At 45.4% G+C, this 22,187-nt stretch overlaps 1 protein-coding gene across 1 annotated transcript in view; it reads right to left on the bottom strand.

Moving 5' to 3' along the window:
- Positions 1-22,187, bottom strand: part of TRHDE (thyrotropin releasing hormone degrading enzyme) — a 367,175-nt gene that overhangs the window by 183,753 nt on the left and 161,235 nt on the right. The window contains exon 7 of the mRNA XM_030214836.1: positions 13,232-13,345. Coding sequence (XP_030070696.1) covers positions 13,232-13,345 — 114 coding nt within the window. The remainder of the gene's footprint in view (positions 1-13,231; positions 13,346-22,187) is intronic.

Below are 22,187 nucleotides of genomic sequence, written 5' to 3'. Positions count from 1 at the left end.
CAAGGGGGTAGCAAATACCACTGGGCTCCGGTTCAATAATACAAATACATAGTACAATAGTAAGCATGTAAGAAACGTAAGTAAAAACAACAAAGAAATAAAGGGGGGGAGGGGTGATAGAAGTTTAGTACGGTCCATATTTTGTTGTGTCGCAGGTACAATCTACTGCATACTTTAATTATCTTAATACTAAGTTGATTTTACTTTCTATTAGTGATTTGGCTGTGGTACGATCATCTCTTTAACCTTGAAAATTGTGAAGCACATTTACAAACATTTTGCTTGTTTTTCAGTTTGACATTGGGATGTATAGATATAAAGCAGTCTTGTTATAAATTCCACAATTTATTATTCAGACATTGAATCATTTATACTGCTCTCAGCCAGGGCAGTTAATAACTACAGATGTGTCTATCCCTTGTTTAGGACCCAGCCTGTTTCCATTAAAGTTGACATTTGGATAAACTCTTGCTGTGTTTGCCCTTCCTTGGTGGCTGCTGCTTGTCAGTTGTCTGTTCTGCTTCTGCAGTAGACTTGTCTCCTGGTTTGTTTCTGCTCCGATCATTGCTAAACGTGTGGGGCTGTTTTCCCCTACTGTCACTACAACTGCATCGGGTCTGTATTTTGGTAGTATTGAGTGTCACAAACTGCTTTTTTTAGCCTTCTCTTCACCATATGTCATTCCTCTTTCCGTTCTTATCACAACCGTCTGTCCATGCTGAGCTCATTTCTATTTTGGTTAGAAAGATTACAGATTTTTATCATGCTACGTTTTTTGTTTGTGTTAGCTAGTTCTTAATACAAAGATATTATCAGTCTTCGGGGCTGATTTGCTAAGCTCCCCCCCCCTTATAGACACAGAAATGGAGCAGGGTCTTAATGAACTAGACTCTTTGAACACGTAGCAGTGATGTGATGGACAGGACTCATAGGAGCTCCTGGGACCCCTTTCCTTAAATAATTTTATGAAAACAAAGACTATCAAAAGAAATAGCGCTGTAAGGTCAACAGTCCAAAGATAAGAAAGCATCACTGTATCTCCAATACCCAACACAGCAACAAGAAAACCACAGTACAGTGATTTTAATTTGACTCAGATCCCTAAAATGTTTCTACATGGAATGATTTACTTCAACTTCAAAGGCTACGAACTGAGCATCATTATGCAAAATTACTCAGTCTGCTGCACTCCATATTCAGTAAATGACAAGTATTCTTTCTCCAGATATGGGGCCCAAGAACGAAAAAATTTCTTCTATTTCGTGTCTACCGGGAAAATGCTTAAGCCACAGGGAAGCTCTGCCAAATTATTTCTACTTTAGCGCTGCCGGCTTTAGCCGTATTATTTACGGTAATAATAATAAAATATTATTAGAGTGGATAAGAATTTTATAAATACACTGTCAGTTTCAAGCAGTTGTCCGTATGAAGACAAAGACCTTGCCAGCAACGGTGAAGCCCCAAAATTAACACAGAGAGGGTCCGAAGTACAGCACAAAGTCCAAAAAAACAGAAAAGGTACAAGGAGCCTTCCAAAGCGGGACAAGTCCTTTAATTGTATAAATCTTGTACATCAATCTTTCATCATTGACCCGACAAGGGCCGTGCTTTGGTGCACAGCACCTGCGTCAGGGGTCATTCAATATTAAGTTGTTGAGAGTATAAAAACCTGTTAAAAGCTGAATGCACAACAACCGGGACCTCTGCTCGAGGTAAGAAGGACTGTTTTTCTCCCAGTGCTTAGTACTTCTATTTTCTTGCACAGTTTTTTAAATGATGTTCAAGTGAAAAACGCACAAAATCATGCCATTGGGATGTGTGGGGGGGGGCACACAGACATCCCAGTAGAACAGCGGGGCACCCTATGGGGCACTGCAGTGGACTTCACATAAAAAGTTCCAGAAACACATCTCACTGTTACCCCCTTGTACAGTATGGTAAGCCCTCCAAAACCCACCAAGAACCTACTGTATCCAACTGTACATCACTACAATAGCCCTTATGCCTGCAGGTATCATCTATGTGTAGGTACAGTAGGGTTTTGGTGACTTTTTGAGGGCTCACACTTTCCATCACACGTGTACCAGTTAAGAGTGGAGTATGGGCCTGGGTCCCCTTCCCTACAGTCCACTGCACCCACCACTAGGTTACCAAAGGGACCTGATGAGGGCTGTGCTTTGGTGCACCGCACTTGCATCAGGGGTCATTCAATCTTTAGTTGTTGAGAGTATAAAAACCTGTTAAAAGCTGAATGTACAACAACCGGGACCTCTGCTCGAGGTAAGAAGGACTTTTTTTCTCCCAGTGCTTAATACTTCTACCTTCTTGCACAGTTTTTAAAAATAATGTTCAAGTGAAAATTGCACAAAATCAAGCCATGGGGACGTAGGAGGAGCCAGCTTTCCTAGTAGACTGGCCACACAGGCATCCCAGCAGGGCAGTGGAGCACCCTAGGGGGTACTACAGTGGACATCACATAAAAGGTCCCAGGTACACATCTCACCATTACCCTCTTATATTGTATGGTGAGCCCTTCAAAACCCAGCAAAAACCTACTGTACCCAACTATACACCACTACAATAGCCCTTATGGCTGCAGGTGTCACCCATATGTGGCTACAGTAAGTTTTGAGGGGCTGCTACTTTCCACCGCAAGTGTAATAGTTAGAGTGGATTATGGGCCTGGGTCCCCTTCTCTACAGTGCACTGCATTGACCACTAGGCTATTCCAGGAACCTGCTTGCTGCTCTAATAGGACTGGCCATAACATCTGAGGCTGTCAAAGAGGATGACATGTACTGTTTCATTTACCTCTTTATGGAGTGGGAGGGGGGTCAATTAACTGTAATAATTGATTGTTAACATGAATTAATTGCAATTAATCGGCTTGTAAACTAATTAATTTGCACGCAGGTCTTTGATCTGTGAGCAAATTTCAGCACCAAAATCTCGGCACCATATATAGACTCCAGGGGTAAGATTTTAGAATATTATCAATCAGATATGCACATTACTGCTACATTTACCCCTGCCATAGCTAGCATCAAAGGCATAACTGTGGACTTATGCAAGTGTTCTACATCTGCACTTAAGTACTTAATTGCCATTACAGAATTTGCGCTTAGGACACTCACTTTAGATGGCTAAAGTACAGAATTACCCCTAACTGCTTTGGGCACATTGGAGAAAGGGACCTTTCATGGGAAAAGGAATGAACAAGTTTGGTAATTCCAAAATAAAATTCATTTTCGCAATGTTACACCCTGTGTGACATTTTGCCATGATAAAATTGTTAGCTGCTGCCAGTTCCCATTGCATTTATAATTAAAATTCAATTATTATAATTATAATTCATGATATGTTTTTCATAAAGATTGACAGAAGGAGTTATAACTCATCCAAGGTTGGGTGAACTGGTTCAGAGCGTACATGAGGCTGAAATAAAATGTAATTGAAGGCTTAATTTTTTATGGAGCATTTGCAAGCCGTGCTCCCAGTTTCCTACAGTTTTCTTTTGGTTTGTTTTTTTTCTTTATTTTTCCTTTCTTTTCAAAAACTTTATGATTTTTATATTAATTTCTTTGGTACAAATTATTATGGCACAAAAATCAAAGCCCAGCCTGTGTGAAAAGAAAAGCATTATCTTCTTTTAATTAATTAATTAATTATTACATTTGTACCCCGCGCTTTCCCACTCAGAGCAGGTTCAATGCGGCTTACGTAGTAACAGAGATTACAGAGTATTGATGAAGAAAAATAATAAATTAAGTATATCAGAATAATAAAAGAAATAAGTAGGTAGAGATGGGCAAGAGTGAGGGGAGTCGGAGAGGTATGAGCAAGGGTAGGTGAGCATTTGAGGAGGGGTAGAGGAGGTGGAAGGGGGATGGAACATGGGATAAGCATAGGGAAATTAGGTGGGAGAAGTGGTCTAGGTCGTTGTCGTCGTCTCCTGGATATGTGATGGGTAGATGGGTTCATAGGATTAGTCTTGGTCATTAGGGTAGGCTTGCTTAAACAGATGGGTTTTTAGTGATTAATGTTTTTCTTGTTTTTGATTTTTGCAGTCATCCTCAGTCCTTTGCTTCAGTTGCACTTATAAATATAGCCATGCTTTCTCTGGGTAAAAAGTAGTGTCACATAAAGTGAATGCTGTGTATTTTTTTTTTAATTACATTTGTACCCCGCACTTTCCCACTCATGGCAGGCTCAATGTGGCTAATGGAGGGTTAAGTGACTTGGCCAGAGTCACAAGGAGCTGCCTGTGCCTGAAGTGGGAATCGAACGCAGTTCCCCAGGACCAAAGTCCACCACCCTAACCACTAGGCCACTCCTCCACTGTTGCTACTATTTGAGATTCTACATGGAATGTTGCTATTCCACTAGCAACATTCCATGTAGAAGTCGGCCCTTGCAGATCACCAATGTGGGCGCGCAGGCTTCTGCTTCTGTGAGTCTGACGTCCTGCACGTACAGACTCACAGAAACAGAAGCCTGCGCAGCCTTCTACATGGAATGTTGCTAGTGGAATAGCAACATTCCATGTAGAATCTCCAATAGTGGCAACATTCCATGTAGAATCTCCAATAGTATCTATTTTATTTTTGTAACATTTGTACCCTGCGCTTTCCCACTCATGGCAGGCTCAATGCGGCTTACATGGGGCAATGGAGGGTTAAGTGACTTGCCCAGAGTCACAAGGAGCTGCCTGTACTGGGAATCAAACTCAGTTCCTCAGTTCCCCAGGACCAAAGTCCACCACCCTAACCACTAGCAACATTCCATGTAGAAGTCGACCCTTGCAGATCACCAATGTGGCCGCGCAGGCTTCTGCTTCAGTGAGTCTGACGTCCTACGTGCAGGACATCAGACTCACAGAAACAGAAGCCTGCGCAGCCTTCTACATGGAATGTTGCTAGTGGAATAGCAGCATTCCATGTAGAATCTCCAATAGTAGCAACATTCCATGTAGAATCTCCAATAGTATCTACTTTATTTTTGTAACATTTGTACCCTGCGCTTTCCCACTCATGGCAGGCTCAATGCGGCTTACATGGGGCAATAGAGGGTTAAGTGACTTGCCCAGAGTCACAAGGAGCTGCCTGTACTGGGAATCAAACTCAGTTCCTCAGTTCCCCAGGACCAAAGTCCACCACCCTAACCACTAGCAACATTCCATGTAGAAGTCGACCCTTGCAGATCACCAATGTGGCCGCGCAGGCTTCTGCTTCAGTGAGTCTGACGTCCTACGTGCAGGACGTCAGACTCACAGAAACAGAAGCCTGCGCAGCCTTCTACATGGAATGTTGCTAGTGGAATAGCAACATTCCATGTAGAATCTCCAATAGTAGCAACATTCCATGTAGAATCTCCAATAGTATCTATTTTATTTTTGTTACATTTGTACCCTGCCCTTTCCCTCTCATGGCAGGCTCAATGCGGCTTACATGGGGCAGTGGAGGGTTAAGTGACTTGCCCAGAGTCACAAGGAGCTGCCTGTGCCTGAAGTGGGAATCTGGGAATCGAACTCAGTTCCTCAGGACCAAAGTCCACCACTCTAACCACTAGGCCACTCCTCCACTCCAGGGTTTGAGGGGCTGCCACTTTCTACAACAAGTTAAGAATGTAACACAAAGGCTTCTTTCCCCATCTCTGATTCTATTCCCTTCTCCTCTCTTCTTTCCCCCTATCTTCAGATCAGTGGCGTAGCTGTGGGGGGCCACGGGGGCCTGGGCCCCCTCAAACTGGCTCCGAGGCCCCCGGTTTGGCTGGCGAGGGGTCCCCAACCCCCGCCAGCTAAGGCGTCAGTCCCGCGCTGGTCTTGCATTGCTGGCGCCCTGTCCTGCTTTTCAGCGCTGTGCACGCTCGTTTTAATGAAACTGAGCATGCTCGCAATGTAAGACCAGCGTTGGCTAAAAAAAAATTTTTTTTAATTAAATCAAAATCCACCCAAGAAAACAGCCCTGATGCCTGCTACAGATGGACAGACAAGCAGATAGATGGGGCAGCGCTAATCAGCATTTTTTTCTTGAAAGAAAGAAGTAATCCTAGAAATGGAAAACGGGGAGCCATAATTACAAATCTGATATAATCTTACATTTACAGCAGAACGCATGAGCACCAATGCTGCAAAATGAATCTTTACCTTATCTTTGCTGTGTGCACAACATCATTGACTAAGAGCATGGTAACGAACAAAGCACCAGTAACTCAAAGAGAGTTACATAAAAGCATCGAATTCTCTAAAGCTTAGAACGTTAATGATTCCTATTAAATCCCTTGCTATCTGCAGGCACCTATAAAGCACAGGTACAATTAAAAATACATAACAATTAAAACATTAGTGCAGTGGTTCCCGAACCTGGTCCTGGAGGCTCCCCAGCCACTCATGTTTTTGTGATATCCACAATCAATATTCATGAGAGAGATTTGCATGCAGTGGAGGCAGTGCATGCAAATCTCTCACAAATATTCATTGTGGAGATCCCGAAAACCTGAGCGGCTGGGGTGCCTCCAAGCAGTGGTGTTCCTAGGCTGGTTGACACCCGGGGTGGATCGCCGATGCGCCCCCCCCCCCCCCCCCCCGGTGAAATTACACCCTCCCCTGGGTGGAGCGCAACCCTCCCCCCGGGTGCATTTTTACCTGCTGGGGGGGTGCTGCACGCCTATTGGCTCCGCGTCCGCTCATTCCCTGGCTGCTGCTCCCTCTGCCCCGGAACAGGAAGTAACCTGTTCCGCGCAGAGGAAGCAGCAGGGAGGGAACGAGCGGACTCGGAGCCAACAGGCGTGCAGCACCCCCCCACCCCGGGGCGAACCGCCCCCCCCCCCCCCTTGGTACGCCACTGCCTCCAGGGCCAGGTTTGGGGGCCACTGCATTAGTGTCAAAATGGGAAATTTTTTTTCTACCACGTTTCTAGACTGGCAGTTTCTTGACATTTGTTCATTTTGGGTTTTGTAACCTAAAAGTATTCATTTTAGTAGTGTTAAAAGCTAGTGCATACAAATTTTAATTGGGTATTGGAGAACACAGTGACTCCATCAAATCAGAGACCTGTTCACTAACAAGCGCTAAATAAAGAACAATTTAATATAAAGTTTGACTATACTTTAAATACTAGTCAAGGGCTCCTTTTACTAAGCAGTGGTAATCCCACTTCCTATACAGGAAGTACCGCCGGGCTACCGCAGCAGCCCTGCAGTACTTCCCACCCCCAGCGCGCCGTCATTCCAGTGCTACAAAAATGTATTTCTTTTTGTAACATCAGAGTGTACGCGGCGGTAATCGGGCAGTGCCACGCACTGCCCGGTTACCTCCGGGTTAACGCGGGAGCCCTTACCGCCACCTCGATGGGTGGCAATAAGGGTTTCCTCCCGAAACTACAAGACTTTAATAAATAAGAGGTTTTTCTGACTAATGAGGATACTCGTCAGAGTCAACGCTGAGCATCTCGGTTCACGGGTCCCAATTAACCGTTATTTGAACCGCGTATCTGAAGTCTTTTCCTCTACATATATAGATTATTATACTAGCAGACAAGAGAGTTACTTGCTATCAGGGGACTTATACATTTGTTGATTAATATTTGTAGCTAGTACCAAAATTCAATGTAGTAACATAGTAACATAGTAGATGATGGCAGAAAAAGACCTGCACGGTCCATCCAGTCTGCCCAACAAGATAAACTCACATGTGCTACTTTTTGTGTATACCTTACCTTGATTTGTACCTGTCCTTTTCAGGGCACAGACCGTATAAGTCTGCCCACACACCAGACCCGCCTCCCACCACCGGCTCTGGCACAGACCTTATAAGTCTGCCCAGCACTATCCCCGCCTCCAAACCACCAGTCCCGCCTCCCACCACCGGCTCTGGCACAGACCATATAAGTCTGTCCAGCACCATCTCCATCTCCCGCCACCGGCTTTGCCACCCAATCTCGTCTAAGGATTCATCTGAGCAGGATTCCTTTATGTTTATCCCACGCATGTTTGAATTCCGTTACCGTTTTCGTTTCCACCACCTCAGTAATATGTACATAAATGCTGTTTTCTACAGAGACAATTTGTTTGACTCCTGAGGCAGGCGCTGTTGGCACCAAAACGTAGGTCTGCGTCGAGTCTGTTTTTCAAAAAAGCCTACTGTTTGGAAACACATTTGGTCTACCCCCCTGCTTTTTGCTCTCGTTTCACGTTCTTTGTGGTTTGTAGTTAGGGGGAATACTTCTGCTTGTTTTGCGCAAATCCAAATGAGTGCAAATTAACTCCAATCATTGACTGCTGGCAGCCAATTATTCCTGTTAATTGGCTCGTTACCCAATTCAATTGCGCGCATCTCAGGATCATGCTCAAGCTTGGATGCCCTTTACTAAACCTGGCGGTAAGTGATTCGGTTGTGGTTGGATAAAATGCAAAGTTTTAATAAATTCATGCCTCTCATGCACTTTTTTCCATATCGCTCTTTGTTACATGTTTCTATTGTTTCAGGGATAAACGTTCAAAGATTGAGGCTCCTTTGACCTGGAATAGAAATCGTTTCCCCACCAAAGTCAGCTCTGGCCCGGAAAATGGATTTTTTAATCTCCTGCACTTTGCAAGCGAAATACTGTAAAAACACATAGCAAAAGGATGTTGTCGGGGTGGACACAAAGGATGTTTCAGAGGTGTTCACTTTCACAGAAAAGTACGTAAGCACTGAATGCATTGTGCTAGCGTGACTAATTTGTACTATTGTTTGGAAACATGTAAGAACATCTGCATATGTTAAGTCACATTATTATTAACTGAACTGGTACTCCACAAATCCCCAAATTACATCAATGAGTATTACAAACAGCCATTGAAATAATGTTCACAATCTAGCTTCACCATGCCTTCTCTTCCCCCTCCGTAGAGTCCAGCATCTTCCCTCCCCCTCCACAATCCCATCTTTTCCCTCCCCCCTGCAGTCCAACATCCTGTGTCCTATGTCCTGATCCAACATTCTCCTCCCTTGTCCTCTCCTGCTGTATCAGGCAGAACAGCAGGAACAAGCCGGCAACAAGGGGGCATGGGGCATTAGCCACATCCCCACCTGCTGCAACACAGACTTCCTGTTATGGAGTGGACAGGGATGCAGCAGCCGTGCGTGCATGTGCCCAGACCCCATGATGCCCCCTTTTTATTTAGCTGCCGGCTTGCCTGATTGTTCCTGCAGGTATTGACGCAGCAGCAAGAGACAGGGGAGGGTAAAGGGAAGATGTTAGACCACCAGGTGGGGGTGGGGCACTGAATGTTGATCTATGGGATAGATGCTGGACTATTGGAGGGTATTGACGCAGCAGCAAGGGACAGGGGAGGGGAAAGGGAAGATGCTAGACCACCAGGTGGGGGTGGGGCACTGAATGTTGATCTATGGGATAGATACTGGACTACTGGAGGGTATTGACGCAGCAGCAAAGGGCAGGGGAGGGTAAAGGGAAGATGCTAGACCACCAGGTGGGGGTGGGGCATTGAATGTTGATCTATGGGATAGATGCTGGACTACTGGAGGGTATTGACGCAGCAGCAAGGGACAGGGGAGGGGAAAGGGAAGATGCTAGACCACCAGGTGGGGGGTGGGGCACTGAATGTTGATCTATGGGATAGATGCTGGACTACTGGAGGGTATTGACGCAGCAGCAAGGGACAGGGGAGGGGAAAGGGAAGATGCTAGACCACCAGGTGGGGGTGGGGCACTGAATGTTGATCTATGGGATAGATGCTGGACTACTGGAGGGTATTGACGCAGCAGCAAGGGACAGGGGAGGGTAAAGGGAAAATGCTAGACCACCAGGTGGGGGGTGGGGCACTGAATGTTGATCTATGGGATAGATACTGGACTACTGGAGGGTATTGACGCAGCAGCAAGGGACAGGGGAGGGGAAGGGAAGATGCTAGACCACCAGGTGGGGGGTGGGGCACTGAATGTTGATCTATGGGATAGATACTGGACTACTGGAGGGTATTGACGCAGCAGCAAGGGACAGGGGAGGGGAAGGGAAGATGCTAGACCACCAGGTGGGGGGGGGGCACTGAATGTTGATCTATGGGATGGATGCTGGACTACTAGAGGGAGGAGAAAGAGAATAAAGGGGACTGGTGATCCTTGGGGGGGGAGGAACAAGAAGATGCTGGACTATGGAGCGAATAGGGGGAGGGAAGTTAGGGGAAGCATAAGATTGTGCAAACAAACTGGATTTTTGTAAAACTGCACATGCAACAGGAACTAATTAAGGAACCAGGCTCCAAATCACAAATGTTTTGATATTTTACACCAGAACGGAACGCACAAATTCCCCCTCCATCAGTCCCCCAAACTCCAGTCCAAACAAGCAGTTAGCTGACTGGTATGCTGCATTGAAGCCGGTATAAATGCCGATGGAAAAGATTTTAATGTGTATGTATTATTTCCCATCGCAAAAAAGGGACAACACATATACTTAAAAGGCCTGACGAAGCCATTCACGGAACACACCCCTTTCCACTAAGTGCAGGCCATAGGTATATGGAGTATAAGTAGCAGGCCTTTCTGAACTTGCTGCATCCGTGACTATTTACACGAGAAAATGGTGGCTGGCCCCTTCTAAAACGTGTATGCTGTAAAATCAACTTCCTTGATATAGGGATCATTAGAGCTATGCATTCTACTGAATACTTGTCCCTCACTGCATGCCTGACACTCCAAAAATATGAATCTTATTACAGCACAACCTTTGGGAACAATCTACATGTCATTTGAATATCAAACTAGGAGATACCACTGGCAGGCGAGGTTCATTTTTTTTTTTTTTTTTTGTAATTTGTGTTGTATTCACAGAGAGGGCGGTGGACGCTTGGAATGCCCTCCCGCGGGAGGTGGTGGAGATGAAAACGGTAACGGAGTTCAAACATGCGTGGGATATGCATAAAGGAATCCTGTTCAGAAGGAATGGATCCTCAGAAGCTTAGCTGAAATTGGGTGGCGGAGCAGGTGGGGGGAAGAGGGGGTGGTGGTTGGGAGGCTAGGATAGGGGAGGGCAGACTTATACGGTCTGTACCAGAGCTGGTGATGGGAGGCGGGACTGGTGGCTGGGAGGCGGGAAATACGGTCTGTGCCCTGAAAAGGACAGGTACAAATTCAAGGTAAGGTATACACATATGAGTTTGTCTTGGGCAGACTGGATGGACCATGCAGGTCTTTTTCTGCCGTCATCTACTATGTTACTATCAAACATATAAATGGCGAGTGACCGTACTCACTCGCAAATGCGCAGTAGAGACCTTCTCTGCCCCGCCCCCGCGTCAATACGTGATGACGGGGGGCGGAACACAGAGGGTCTGTACTGCGCATTTCTGAGGGAGGGTCACCACCGTCTAACGCTCCCCCCACCCGAGTCGCCGCCGCCACCCACCTTCTACCCGGTCGGGCCCTCGCTCCGCTATTGAAACAGCGAGGGTCCGGGAACGCAGCACAAGCTGCCGACGTCGGCCTTCCTTCTTCTTCTCTGCCTCTGTCCCGCCCTCAACGACGTTACGTCACATGAGGGCGGGACAGGCAGAGAAGAAGGAAGGCCGACGTCGGCAGCTCAGCAGAGCTCAGTGCTGCGTTCCCGGACCCTCGCTGTTTCAATAGCGGAGCGAGGGCCCGGCCGGGTGGAAGGTGGGTGGTGACGGCTCGGGGGGGGAGGCAACGGCAAAGGCAAACTCGATGGCGGGGGCGGGCCCTTCAACCCCCCCTTCCTATACTAGCCCGTTTTTACGGGCTCAAAGGCTAGTGTTACTATGTATTATGGCAGAAATGGCAGATCTTTTTGAAATGTTTGGAAATTATTTCACATCTAGTGGGTTTGCTTTTTTTGAGCCTCCGATTACTTGCCTGCATCGCATAGGCGTAGACTGGGGGGGCGAGGGGGGGCAATGCCCCCCAAACGACGACGAGGCGCCGCCGCGCCATTAGTTAAAAAAAAAAAAACCACATGCAGGCACGCGCTCCTCTCCATCCGCTTGGCTTCCCTGCCCTCTCTGTCTGCGTCCCGCCTTCCTCTGACGTCAGAGGAAGGCAGGACGCAGACAGAGAGGGCAGGGAAGCCAAGCGGACAGAGAGGAGCGTGTCCGTCTACCCCTCTCTCTTCCTCCCTCCCTCCGGCGCAGGCAGCAGTCTTTTTCTGCGTTCCTGGCAGCGGTAGCGATGTACACGCTGCCTTCGGCTCTGCCCCAAAGCCTTCTCTTCAAGTTCCTGTTCCCGCATCGGTGGGAACAGGAACTTGAAGAGAAGGCTTCCGGGGCAGACCGAAGGCAGCGTGTACATCGCTACCGCTGCCAGGAACGCTGAAAAAGCTGAAGACTGTTGCCTGCGCCGGAGGGAGGGAGGAAGAGAGGGGGTAAACGGAGTCACCATCTTGGACCTCGCGGGGGGGGGGGGCAGTAGAAGGAAGATGGATGGAACTGGGAGGGGTGGGGAGCAGAGGGAAGATGGATGGGACTGGGAGGGGTGGGGAGCAGAGGGATGGACCAGGAGATGGATGGGTTTGGGAGAGGTCAGGCACAGCAGAGGCAAGGAACAGAAGATGGATGGGACGGAGGGATGGTGAGCAGAGGGAAGGAACAGAAGATGGATGGGACGGAGGGATGGTGAGCAGAGGGAAGGAACAGAAGATGGATGGGACTGGGAGGGGTGGGGAGCAGAGGGAAGGAACAGAAGATGGATGGGACTGGGAGGGGTGGGGAGCAGAGGGAAGGAGCAAGAGATGGTTGGGACTGGGAGGGGTGGGGAGCAGAGGGAAGGAGCAAGAGATGGATGGGACTGGGGAGGGTGGGGAGCAGAGGGAAGCCTACTGGAAAGAAGACACTGCATAAAACAGAAGACACTGGGACCAAAGCAAATAGAAAAAATAAATAATCAGACAACAAAGGTAGATAAAAGTATTTTATTCATAATTTATTAATTGAAATGTGCATCTGTGATATTTTGCCTGTAAATTACAATTCCTTCCTCCACATTAGCATATTCATTTGCATATGTATATATGCAAATGATATGCTAATATGCTCCGCCCATTCTTTGCCCCCCCCCCCCAAATGAAACAGTCAAACTACGCCTATGCTGCATCGGTTTCCGTTTTCATCATTCTCTAACTGTCGTGTTAGTGCTACTTGAAGGAAAAGAAAATCCTTTCGGACTTCCCAAACATTCTTTTTTTTTTTTTTTTTTTTTTTTTTTTTTAAATGTGCTTACCATATTCCAACCCGGGTAAAGATAGTCTGTGCCGACAAACTCAAAATAGTGGGCAAATCCTTCTTTCAGCCATACATCCTCCCACCACACAGGGGTCACCAGATCTCCAAACCACTGCAAGATAAAATGAAATACAAACAGCTATTAAGAAATAATTAAACGGCCGATAGCAAGTGTCTCTGTCGCTGCCGTAGCTTTCTGAATCAATTTCATTGGCAGATACCAAGGAATAAGTAATAAGACTGAGTCTATTGCAAGTTTTCAGGCTGTCGATCCAAGCCCTGAAGGCAAAGGCTTTTCAGCACATTTTGCCCGCACCTTTCCGTGACACCGCATTATTTTACAAGGTAATAAAGAAAATCAAAACGAAGAAAAAAAAAAGTTCATGCTAGAACCTCAGGCCCACAATGTGTGCATAAGGAAGAAAAAGGTATTACACATCTCGATTGCAAGGCTGAAAGCTGAAAATGAACACAAGACAAAGGGTTATCACTCACAAGTTCATTCGTATCCATTAAAAATGTGCCTTGAAATGTTATTTTTCTATTTGGAAAGAAATGTGCTAAGTTTCAATTTTGAAAGCCTTTTTGTCTTGGGATGTAAAGCATGTCTATAGCACACGATTTCATTCCTCTGAAGCTACAGGCCATGATTATGAAGGTTACCAGTGCAGAAAAGAGTTTTCGGTCCCTGTAGCAACTTTTCTCAATCACATTAGCAGTCAACTAGGCATGCAACGCGGGCATGCGTTGGTTCAAGGTATGAGAAGGGAAAGAAAAGGCTTAAACGTGCAATCTACTGCATAATTAGTTGACAGCAACAGTTTCCTAACTTGTTCGTGGGAAGGATAGAATATACAGTGCACTCCATTTAACTGCACGTCGGATAAGCGCATGCTCTGTTTAACTGTATGCCGTACTTCGGTCCCGTTTTTGGCGCCATCAATTTCTATGGGGACAAACTTCGGTTTAGCATACCACTGATATGTGCAAGATTCGCTTATATGCATGGTTTAAGACCGCTCCTCTGCAGGAAAGGCTCCGCATAAGCGCACGCACGGAATATGGAAGCCGACTGGCGCGGGACAAAGGGGCGGTAAATTTGAAATCTCGTTGGTTAACTGACACAGGCAGAATAAGTGAAAGAATGTTGTTAGAGTGTACACTGGAGTCATCGTCGTCGTCACGCAACTGTAAGACTTTAACACTGGCTGAACGAATAGAAGTTCTTAAAAAATTAGAAAACAAAGTCAAGCATCTATTGCTAAAGAATATGGTGTCAATCCCAGTCAAATTTCACGTATCTTGAAGCAGAAAGACCAGCTTCTGGAAGACTGGCAAAACAATACAAATCCATACCGGAAATGTAAACGGGCAGGAAAAGCTGAGGATGTAGAAGATGCTCTTCTTCGGTGGTTTTCTCAAGTCAGGAGCAGACAGTTTGCTGTCAGTGGTCCACTGCTTATGGAGAAAGCTAATCAGCTAGCTGAAAGTCTTGGACTAACTGAATTCAAAGGTACTGTTGGATGGTTGGAAAGATGGAAGGTGAGGAACAACATAAAATTCAAGAAACAGCATGGTGAAAAACAAGACACTGATGACTTTGGTGCTGAAAATTGGGTTGGTTCAGTTCTTCCTACCATCTTGAACAAGTTTGCACCTCATGACATTTTCAATGCTGAAGAAAACGGTCTCTACTGGCGAACGATTCCTGATGGAACACTTGCATTCAAACAAGCCGAAACTACAGGAAGTAAAATGTCGAAAGACCAACTCACGAGCCTCCTTTGCTGCAATATGGATGGGAGTGAGAAGTTGGAACCACTTGTCATTGGAAAGAGCAAAGAGCCCCGTTGCTTCAAGAATGTTAAGCGACTTCCTGTGTCATACGAGGCTAACACAAATTCATGGATGACTGGGGAAATTTGGAAGCAGTGGCTAAAGAAGTTAGACACTAGAATGCGGGCACAAAAACGTCAGATTTTGTTACTTTGTGATAATTGTGCTGCACACAGTGATGATGTCAGGCTGTCAAGATGGTCTTCCTGTCACCAAACACTACCTCTCTGATCCAACCTATGGATCAGGGCATAATAGCCAATTTCAAACAACATTATCGGGCTCTTGTGCTACGTTGTCTGATGAGCATTATGGATGACCAGACTGGCAAGGATAAACGTGTTGTTGAACTGGCTCGTAATCTATCACTGTTGGATTCCCTACATATGCAGAAAGAAGCCTGGAATCATGTAACACAGGCAACCATTGTGAACTGCTACAAGCAGGCAAGCTTTGTTAGGGATGTGGAGAGGGACGAAACAGATGCAGCTGTTGCAATCGTGTCAGATGAACAGGCTATTGACATCCCAGCCAGTGTTACTGAAGAGGAGTTTCATCACTACATAGCTGTTGATTACGATCTACAAACAGCTGATAACAGCACTGATATCGAGATATGCGCCTACACGCAGGCAACGGCTGATGATGAAACAGATGATGAAATGAGCAGCGAGGCACATGCTGATGAAATTCAACAACCTCCTGTCACTTTTGCAAGAGCGCTGGAGAGTGTCAACACCATACGGGCCTATCTGGAGGCCACTGAATGTCAGTGCTATGACAGTTTTTACCGTCTGGCAGATGTAGTCTATGGAACTCACAGACACAAGAGTGTACAGAGGACTATGACTGATTACTTCAAGTAAGCCTAACGTCAGTTAACGGAGACTGTATAACGTCAGTTAACGGAGACTGTATGCTGTACACATAATAAACAGTACTGTATATATGTTTATCAGATGTCAAGCTTCTTTGGGTCACAATGGTTAAGTGCACGCTCCCATGCTGAGCCCCCTTTATAGAATACTACCTTAGAGTGGATTTTGCGCCTAACTTTAGGCATCAGCTTTTACGCCAGCTGAAACCTGGTGCAAATGCTGGCGTCTAATTTTTAGCAATTAGGTGCAGAAATGACAATATTCTATAACATCACACCTAATTTCTAGGATTGCCCCCTGATCTACCTATAACCTTCCCATAGCCATGCCCCCTAAGGATCCGTGCGCTAGAAAAGTTAGCCACTGATGTTACAGACTAGGGCAGATGCACCTGCAAACACAAATTACATAGGAATATAAGCATTACCCAAGCCCAGTATCCTGTTTCCAACAGTGGCCAATCCAGGTCACAAGTACCCGATAAGATCCCAAGAGTAAAACAGATTTTATGCTGCTTATCCTAGAAATAAGCAGTGGATTTTCCCCAAGTCCGTGTTAAAAATGGCTCATGGACTTTTCTTTTAGGAAATTATCCAAACCTTTTTTAAACCCTGCTAAGTTTAACTGCTTTTACCACACTCTCTGGCAATGAATTCTAGAGTTTAATTACATGCTGGGTGAAGAAATATTTTCTCAGGTTTGTTTTAAATTTACTACTTAGTAGCTTCATTGCATGTCCCCTAGTCCTTGCATTTTTGGAATGAGTAAACAAGCGATTCCATTCCACTCAGTATTTTATTTATGTATTTGTATTTTGCTCACACCTTTCACAAAGACGCGCTGAGAAATGGCCTGCGGTTGTGTAGTCACGTGTTTTGGGCGCACACAGAATCATTTTTCAGCTCACCTGTAAAAAAAATGTCTTTCTATTTTTGCCGAAAATGGACGTCCAACAAAATGAAAATTGCCGCGCATCCATTTTGGGTCTGAGACCTTCCTGCCAGACATTGACCTAGCAGTACATAAGTAATGCAACACGGGGAAAAGACCAAGGGTCCATCGAGCCCAGCATCCTGTCCACGACAGCGGCCAATCCAGGCCAAGGGCACCTGGTGAGCTACCCAAACGTACAAACATTCTATACATGTTATTCCTGGAATTGTGGATTTTTCCCAAGTCCATTTAGTAGTGGTTTATGGACTTGTCCTTTAGGAAACAGTCTAACCCCTTTTTAAACTCTGCTAAGCTAACCGCCTTCACCACGTTCTCCGGCAACGAATTCCAGAGTTTAATTATGCGTTGGGTGAAGAAAACTTTTCTCCGATTTGTTTTAAATTTACTACACTGTAGTTTCATCGCATGCCCCTAGTCCTAGTATTTTTGGAAAGCATGAACAGACGCTTCACATTCACCTGTTCCACTCCATTCATTATTTTATATTCCTCTATCATGTCTCCCCTCAACCATCTCTTCTCCAAGCTGAAAAGCCCTAGCCTCCTTAGTCTTTCTTCAAAGGGAAGTCGTCCCATCCCCGCTATCATTTTAGTCGCCCTTCGCTGCACCTTTTCCAAATCTACTATATCTTTCTTGAGATGCGGCAACCAGAAATGAACACAATACTCAAGGTGCGGTCGCACCATGGAGCGACACAACGGCATTGTAACATCCTCACACCTGTTTTCCATACCTTTCCTAATAATACCCAACATTCTATTCGCTTTCCTAGCTGCAGCAGCGCACTGAGCAGAAGGTTTCAGTGTATTATCGACGACGACGACACCCAGATCCCTTTCTTGGTCCCTAACTCCTAACGTGGAACCTTGCATGACGTAGCTATAATTCGGGTTCTTTTTTCCCACATGCATCACCTTGCTCACATTAAACGTCATCTGCCATTTAACGCTGTAACCGGGCAGTAATGACCTACACATGTCAAACGTCACTTGACGCGTATCTGATACACGTGTCTGAAATTTTTCAAACGCGTGTATCAGATGCACGCCAAAAATGAAATTACTGCAAGAGCCATGCAGTAGCTGGGTGGTAACTCCATTTTGGCGCATGTTGGGCACGTGTAGACGCTTCCGTAGCTTAGTAAAAGGGGCCCCTATATACAAAGATGAGTTAAAAGAGTTCGTCATACAAAGGGAGGTCATTAACTTCAATGGAGAGGGGTGGTGGTGGCCAATTAAGTCCAATTATTGATTGTTAACACCTTGTTGAGTAATTAATTTGTGAACGCATCTGCCCTGCATGCCTGTATTTGGGTACCCAACTTTTGGTGAGTGGAGGAGTAGCCTAGTGGTTAGTGCAGTGGACTTTGATCCTGGGGAACTGAGTTCAATTCCCACTGCAGCTCCTTGTGACTCTGGGCAAGTCACTTAACCCTCCACTGCCCACTGGTACAAAATAAGTACCTGAATATATGTAAACCGCTTTGAATGTAGTTGCAAAAACCTCAGAAAGGCGGTATATCAAGTCCCATTTCCCTTCCCCCTTTCCCTTATGACATCACAATATCAGAAGTGAGCCAAGTATCAGGCAATCAAGCCATTGTGACATCGCCATTGTGACATCACTGATGAGGTTGGCTCTTATTGGTGGAATGAGTAGAGGAGTAGCCTAGTGGTTAGTGCAGTGGACTTTGATCCTGGGGAGCTGAGTTCAATTCCCACTGCAGCTCCTTGTGACTCTGGGCAAGTCACTTAACCCTCCATTGCCCCTGGTACAAAATAAGTACCTGAATACATGTAAACCGCTTTGAATGTAGTTGCAAAAACCTCAGAAAGGCGGTATATCAAGTCCCATTTCCCTTTCCCTATATAGATCTGGGGGTTATATAGGGCAGATGTCATATGGATTTGAGCTACAGCAAGGTTTGACGTCCACATGAAATCCAGCTAGCATCTGATAATGTTGTAATAAATCATTTTCTGAGGCTGCTTACATGCACCCTTTATAATTGGAAGAAAGGAAAACAGGTTTGATGATTATTGATTGAATACAAAGTCTTTGGGGAATTGCAGATGGGCAGTTCAATCACAGTCTATACTAAACTTGGAGAGGGTTAGTCCATCTTTCCTTATCTCTTTCTCTTGCCTGCCAGGTTTACTTCACTGTTACACAAGGTGATCAATCAAGGTGCTTTCATTTCGTTCAAGAGTAAGATTGTCACCTATGGATATAGGGAGAACAGTTTTTTTTGCGTGTGTGTTTAAATCTGTTTATTGAGCATCTTAAAACTTGTACATAATCACAGATCAAACCACATGTAGATAGTATATCTAACTCATAAAATTGCAGAGCATATACAAAAACATGGACTGATGAGACAAAGTCAGCACGGATTTAGTGAAGGGAAGTCTTGCCTCACCAATCTAATGCATTTTTTTGAGGGGGTAAGCAAACATGTGGACAATGGGGAGCCGGTTGATATTGTATATCTGGATTTTCAGAAGGCGTTTGACAAAGTGCCGCACGAAAGACTCCTGAAGAAATTGCAGAGTCATGGAATCGGAAGGTAGGGTATTATTATGGATTAAGAACTGGTTGAAAGATAGGAAGCAGAGAGTAGGATTGCGTGGCCAGTATTCTCAGTGGAGGAGGGTAGTTAGTGGGGTCCCGCAGGGGTCTGTGCTGGGTCCGTTGCTTTTTAATGTATTTATAAATGACCTAGAGATGGGAATAACTAGTGAGGTAATTAAATTCGCCGATGACACAAAATTATTCAGGGTCGTCAAGTCGCAGGAGGAATGTGAACGATTACAGGAGGACCTTGCGAGACTGGGAGATTGGGCGTGCAAGTGGCAGATGAAGTTCAATGTTGACAAGTGCAAAGTGATGCATGTGGGTAAGAGGAACCCGAATTATAGCTACGTCTTGCAAGGTTCCGCGTTAGGAGTTACGGATCAAGAAAGGGATCTGGGTGTCGTCGTCGATGATACGCTGAAACCTTCTGCTCAGTGTGCTGCTGCGGCTAGGAAAGCGAATAGAATGTTGGGTGTTATTAGGAAGGGTATGGAGTCCAGGTGTGCGGATGTTATAATGCCGTTGTATCGCTCCATGGTGCGACCGCACCTGGAGTATTGTGTTCAGTACTGGTCTCCGTATCTCAAAAAAGATATAGTAGAATTGGAAAAGGTACAGCGAAGGGCGACGAAAATGATAGTGGGGATGGGACGACTTTCCTATGAAGAGAGGCTGAGAAGGCTAGGGCTTTTTAGCTTGGAGAAGAGACGGCCGAGGGGAGATATGATAGAAGTGTATAAAATAATGAGTGGAATGGATCGGGTGGATGTGAAGCGACTGTTCACGCTATCCAAAAATACTAGGGCTAGAGGGCATGAGTTGAAGCTACAGTGTGGTAAATTTAAAACGAATCGGAGAAAATTTTTCTTCACCCAACGTGTAATTAGACTCTGGAATTCGTTGCCGGAGAACGTGGTACGGGCGGTTAGCTTGACGGAGTTTAAAAAGGGGTTAGATAGATTCCTAAAGGACAAGTCCATAGACCGCTATTAAATGGACTTGGAAAAATTCCGCATTTTTAGGTATAACTTGTCTGGAATGTTTTTACGTTTGGGGAGCGTGCCAGGTGCCCTTGACCTGGATTGGCCACTGTCGGTGACAGGATGCTGGGCTAGATGGACCTTTGGTCTTTCCCAGTATGGCACTACTTATGTACTTATGTACTTATAACAATGTTCCCATGCATTTTACATTTTCACCCCAACACCCCACCCCTTCCCTACCCTCAGATACCTATAATAGCATATATCTCATAACTCTTCAACATTGCCAACATACAACTACTCCATTTCATTATTTTATTATTTATTTATTTATTGCATTTGTACCCCACATTATCCCACCTTTTTGCAGGCTCAATGTGGCTTACAGGGTGTTAATTTGGTATGATCATTACATAGTATTATATACAGTCGGTAATAAATTGAAAGTAAGAGAGGAATTAATTAGTAGGTAATGGGTAAGGTTGTGTCGAAGTGTTTTAGAGCGTTTGGGTGATGTACTGAGTAGTATGATTCCTCAAGGATTGTTTTTGTATGCTATGTTGAAGAGAAATGTCTTCAAAGCTTTGTGGTATGATTCATTGAGGATTATTTTTGTAGGCTTTGTTGAAGAGAAATGTCTTCAAAGATTTGCGAAAGTTGGTTAAGTTGTCCGTGGTTTTCAGGGTCTTGGGTAGTGCGTTCCATAGCTGTGTGCTTTTGTACGCAAAGGTAGTAGCGTATGCCTGTTTGTATTTGGTTCCTTTACAGCTGGGGAAGTTCAAGTTGAGGAACTTATGGGCTGATCTCCAGAGAACCCAAATGTCGGTGTCCCAATACCTAACCTCTTAGTATCAACTATACAACAAACTTCTTATTGGCAGGAACTTTTATGCCATTCATTGTGCAATGCTGCAAAGGGCCTGCACTCTTATGACCCTTCGGCTACCAAGTCGCCTCTGTGGTGTTTGTTCTGGCATCTGAATGGTCAGAATACGAACCCTAAACCCTCCCCACCCACCTTCCCCTCCCTCCCTACCCTTGCCATGCAATAAGACCTGACCCAATGCAAGTGGCCTCACAACGTAACGTGATCCTCAATCTATACCCATCTGACACAGCGAGATTCGTCCTACCCCTCTCTTGCATAGTTCTAAGTGCAGTCAAAAATTCAATATGAAGCTTCTCCCCCGTGAGGGCAAAGTCATCCATAAAGGTTCCCATTGCATTCGAAACTGCTCCCCAGGTACACTATCCCATGTTTTAACCTGGCATCTATCTGTTCTCATCTGGGCAATCATCTGAGATCTCCAAAATGCCAGAGAGGGTCCCAGTTCCGATGTCCAGGATTTTAAAATGGATGTAAGCCCAAAATAATAGGGAGAACAGTTTTAAAAGGAAATTTGCCAGTAAACATGTGTTTGACTGCATCATAGGCTGTCCTGTTTGAAAAGTGTTTCCCAGCACAGCAGTTAAATTATAGTGAATATTACACACTTTGGGGGCAATTTCATATAATAAGCACAAACATTTACACATGAGTTATGGTCTCACCTTAGAAGAATCAACATGTGTCGGCGGCTGCATTTGAACATCTGGAGAGGTCCAAATGTTTATCTGCCATTTCAGAAGAGGGGCCATTTACATGTAAGGTGGGGAGAGGGAGTTTCCAGGGTGGACCTAACATACAGATGTGCATTTCCATTTCACACAGAGAATCCACATCTGTACT

The sequence above is a fragment of the Microcaecilia unicolor genome, chromosome 9 (assembly GCF_901765095.1).
Source record: "Microcaecilia unicolor chromosome 9, aMicUni1.1, whole genome shotgun sequence".
NCBI lineage: Eukaryota > Metazoa > Chordata > Amphibia > Gymnophiona > Siphonopidae > Microcaecilia > Microcaecilia unicolor.
The sequence above is the reverse complement of the archived record's forward strand: the minus strand, read 5'-3'. Positions and strand labels throughout refer to the sequence as shown.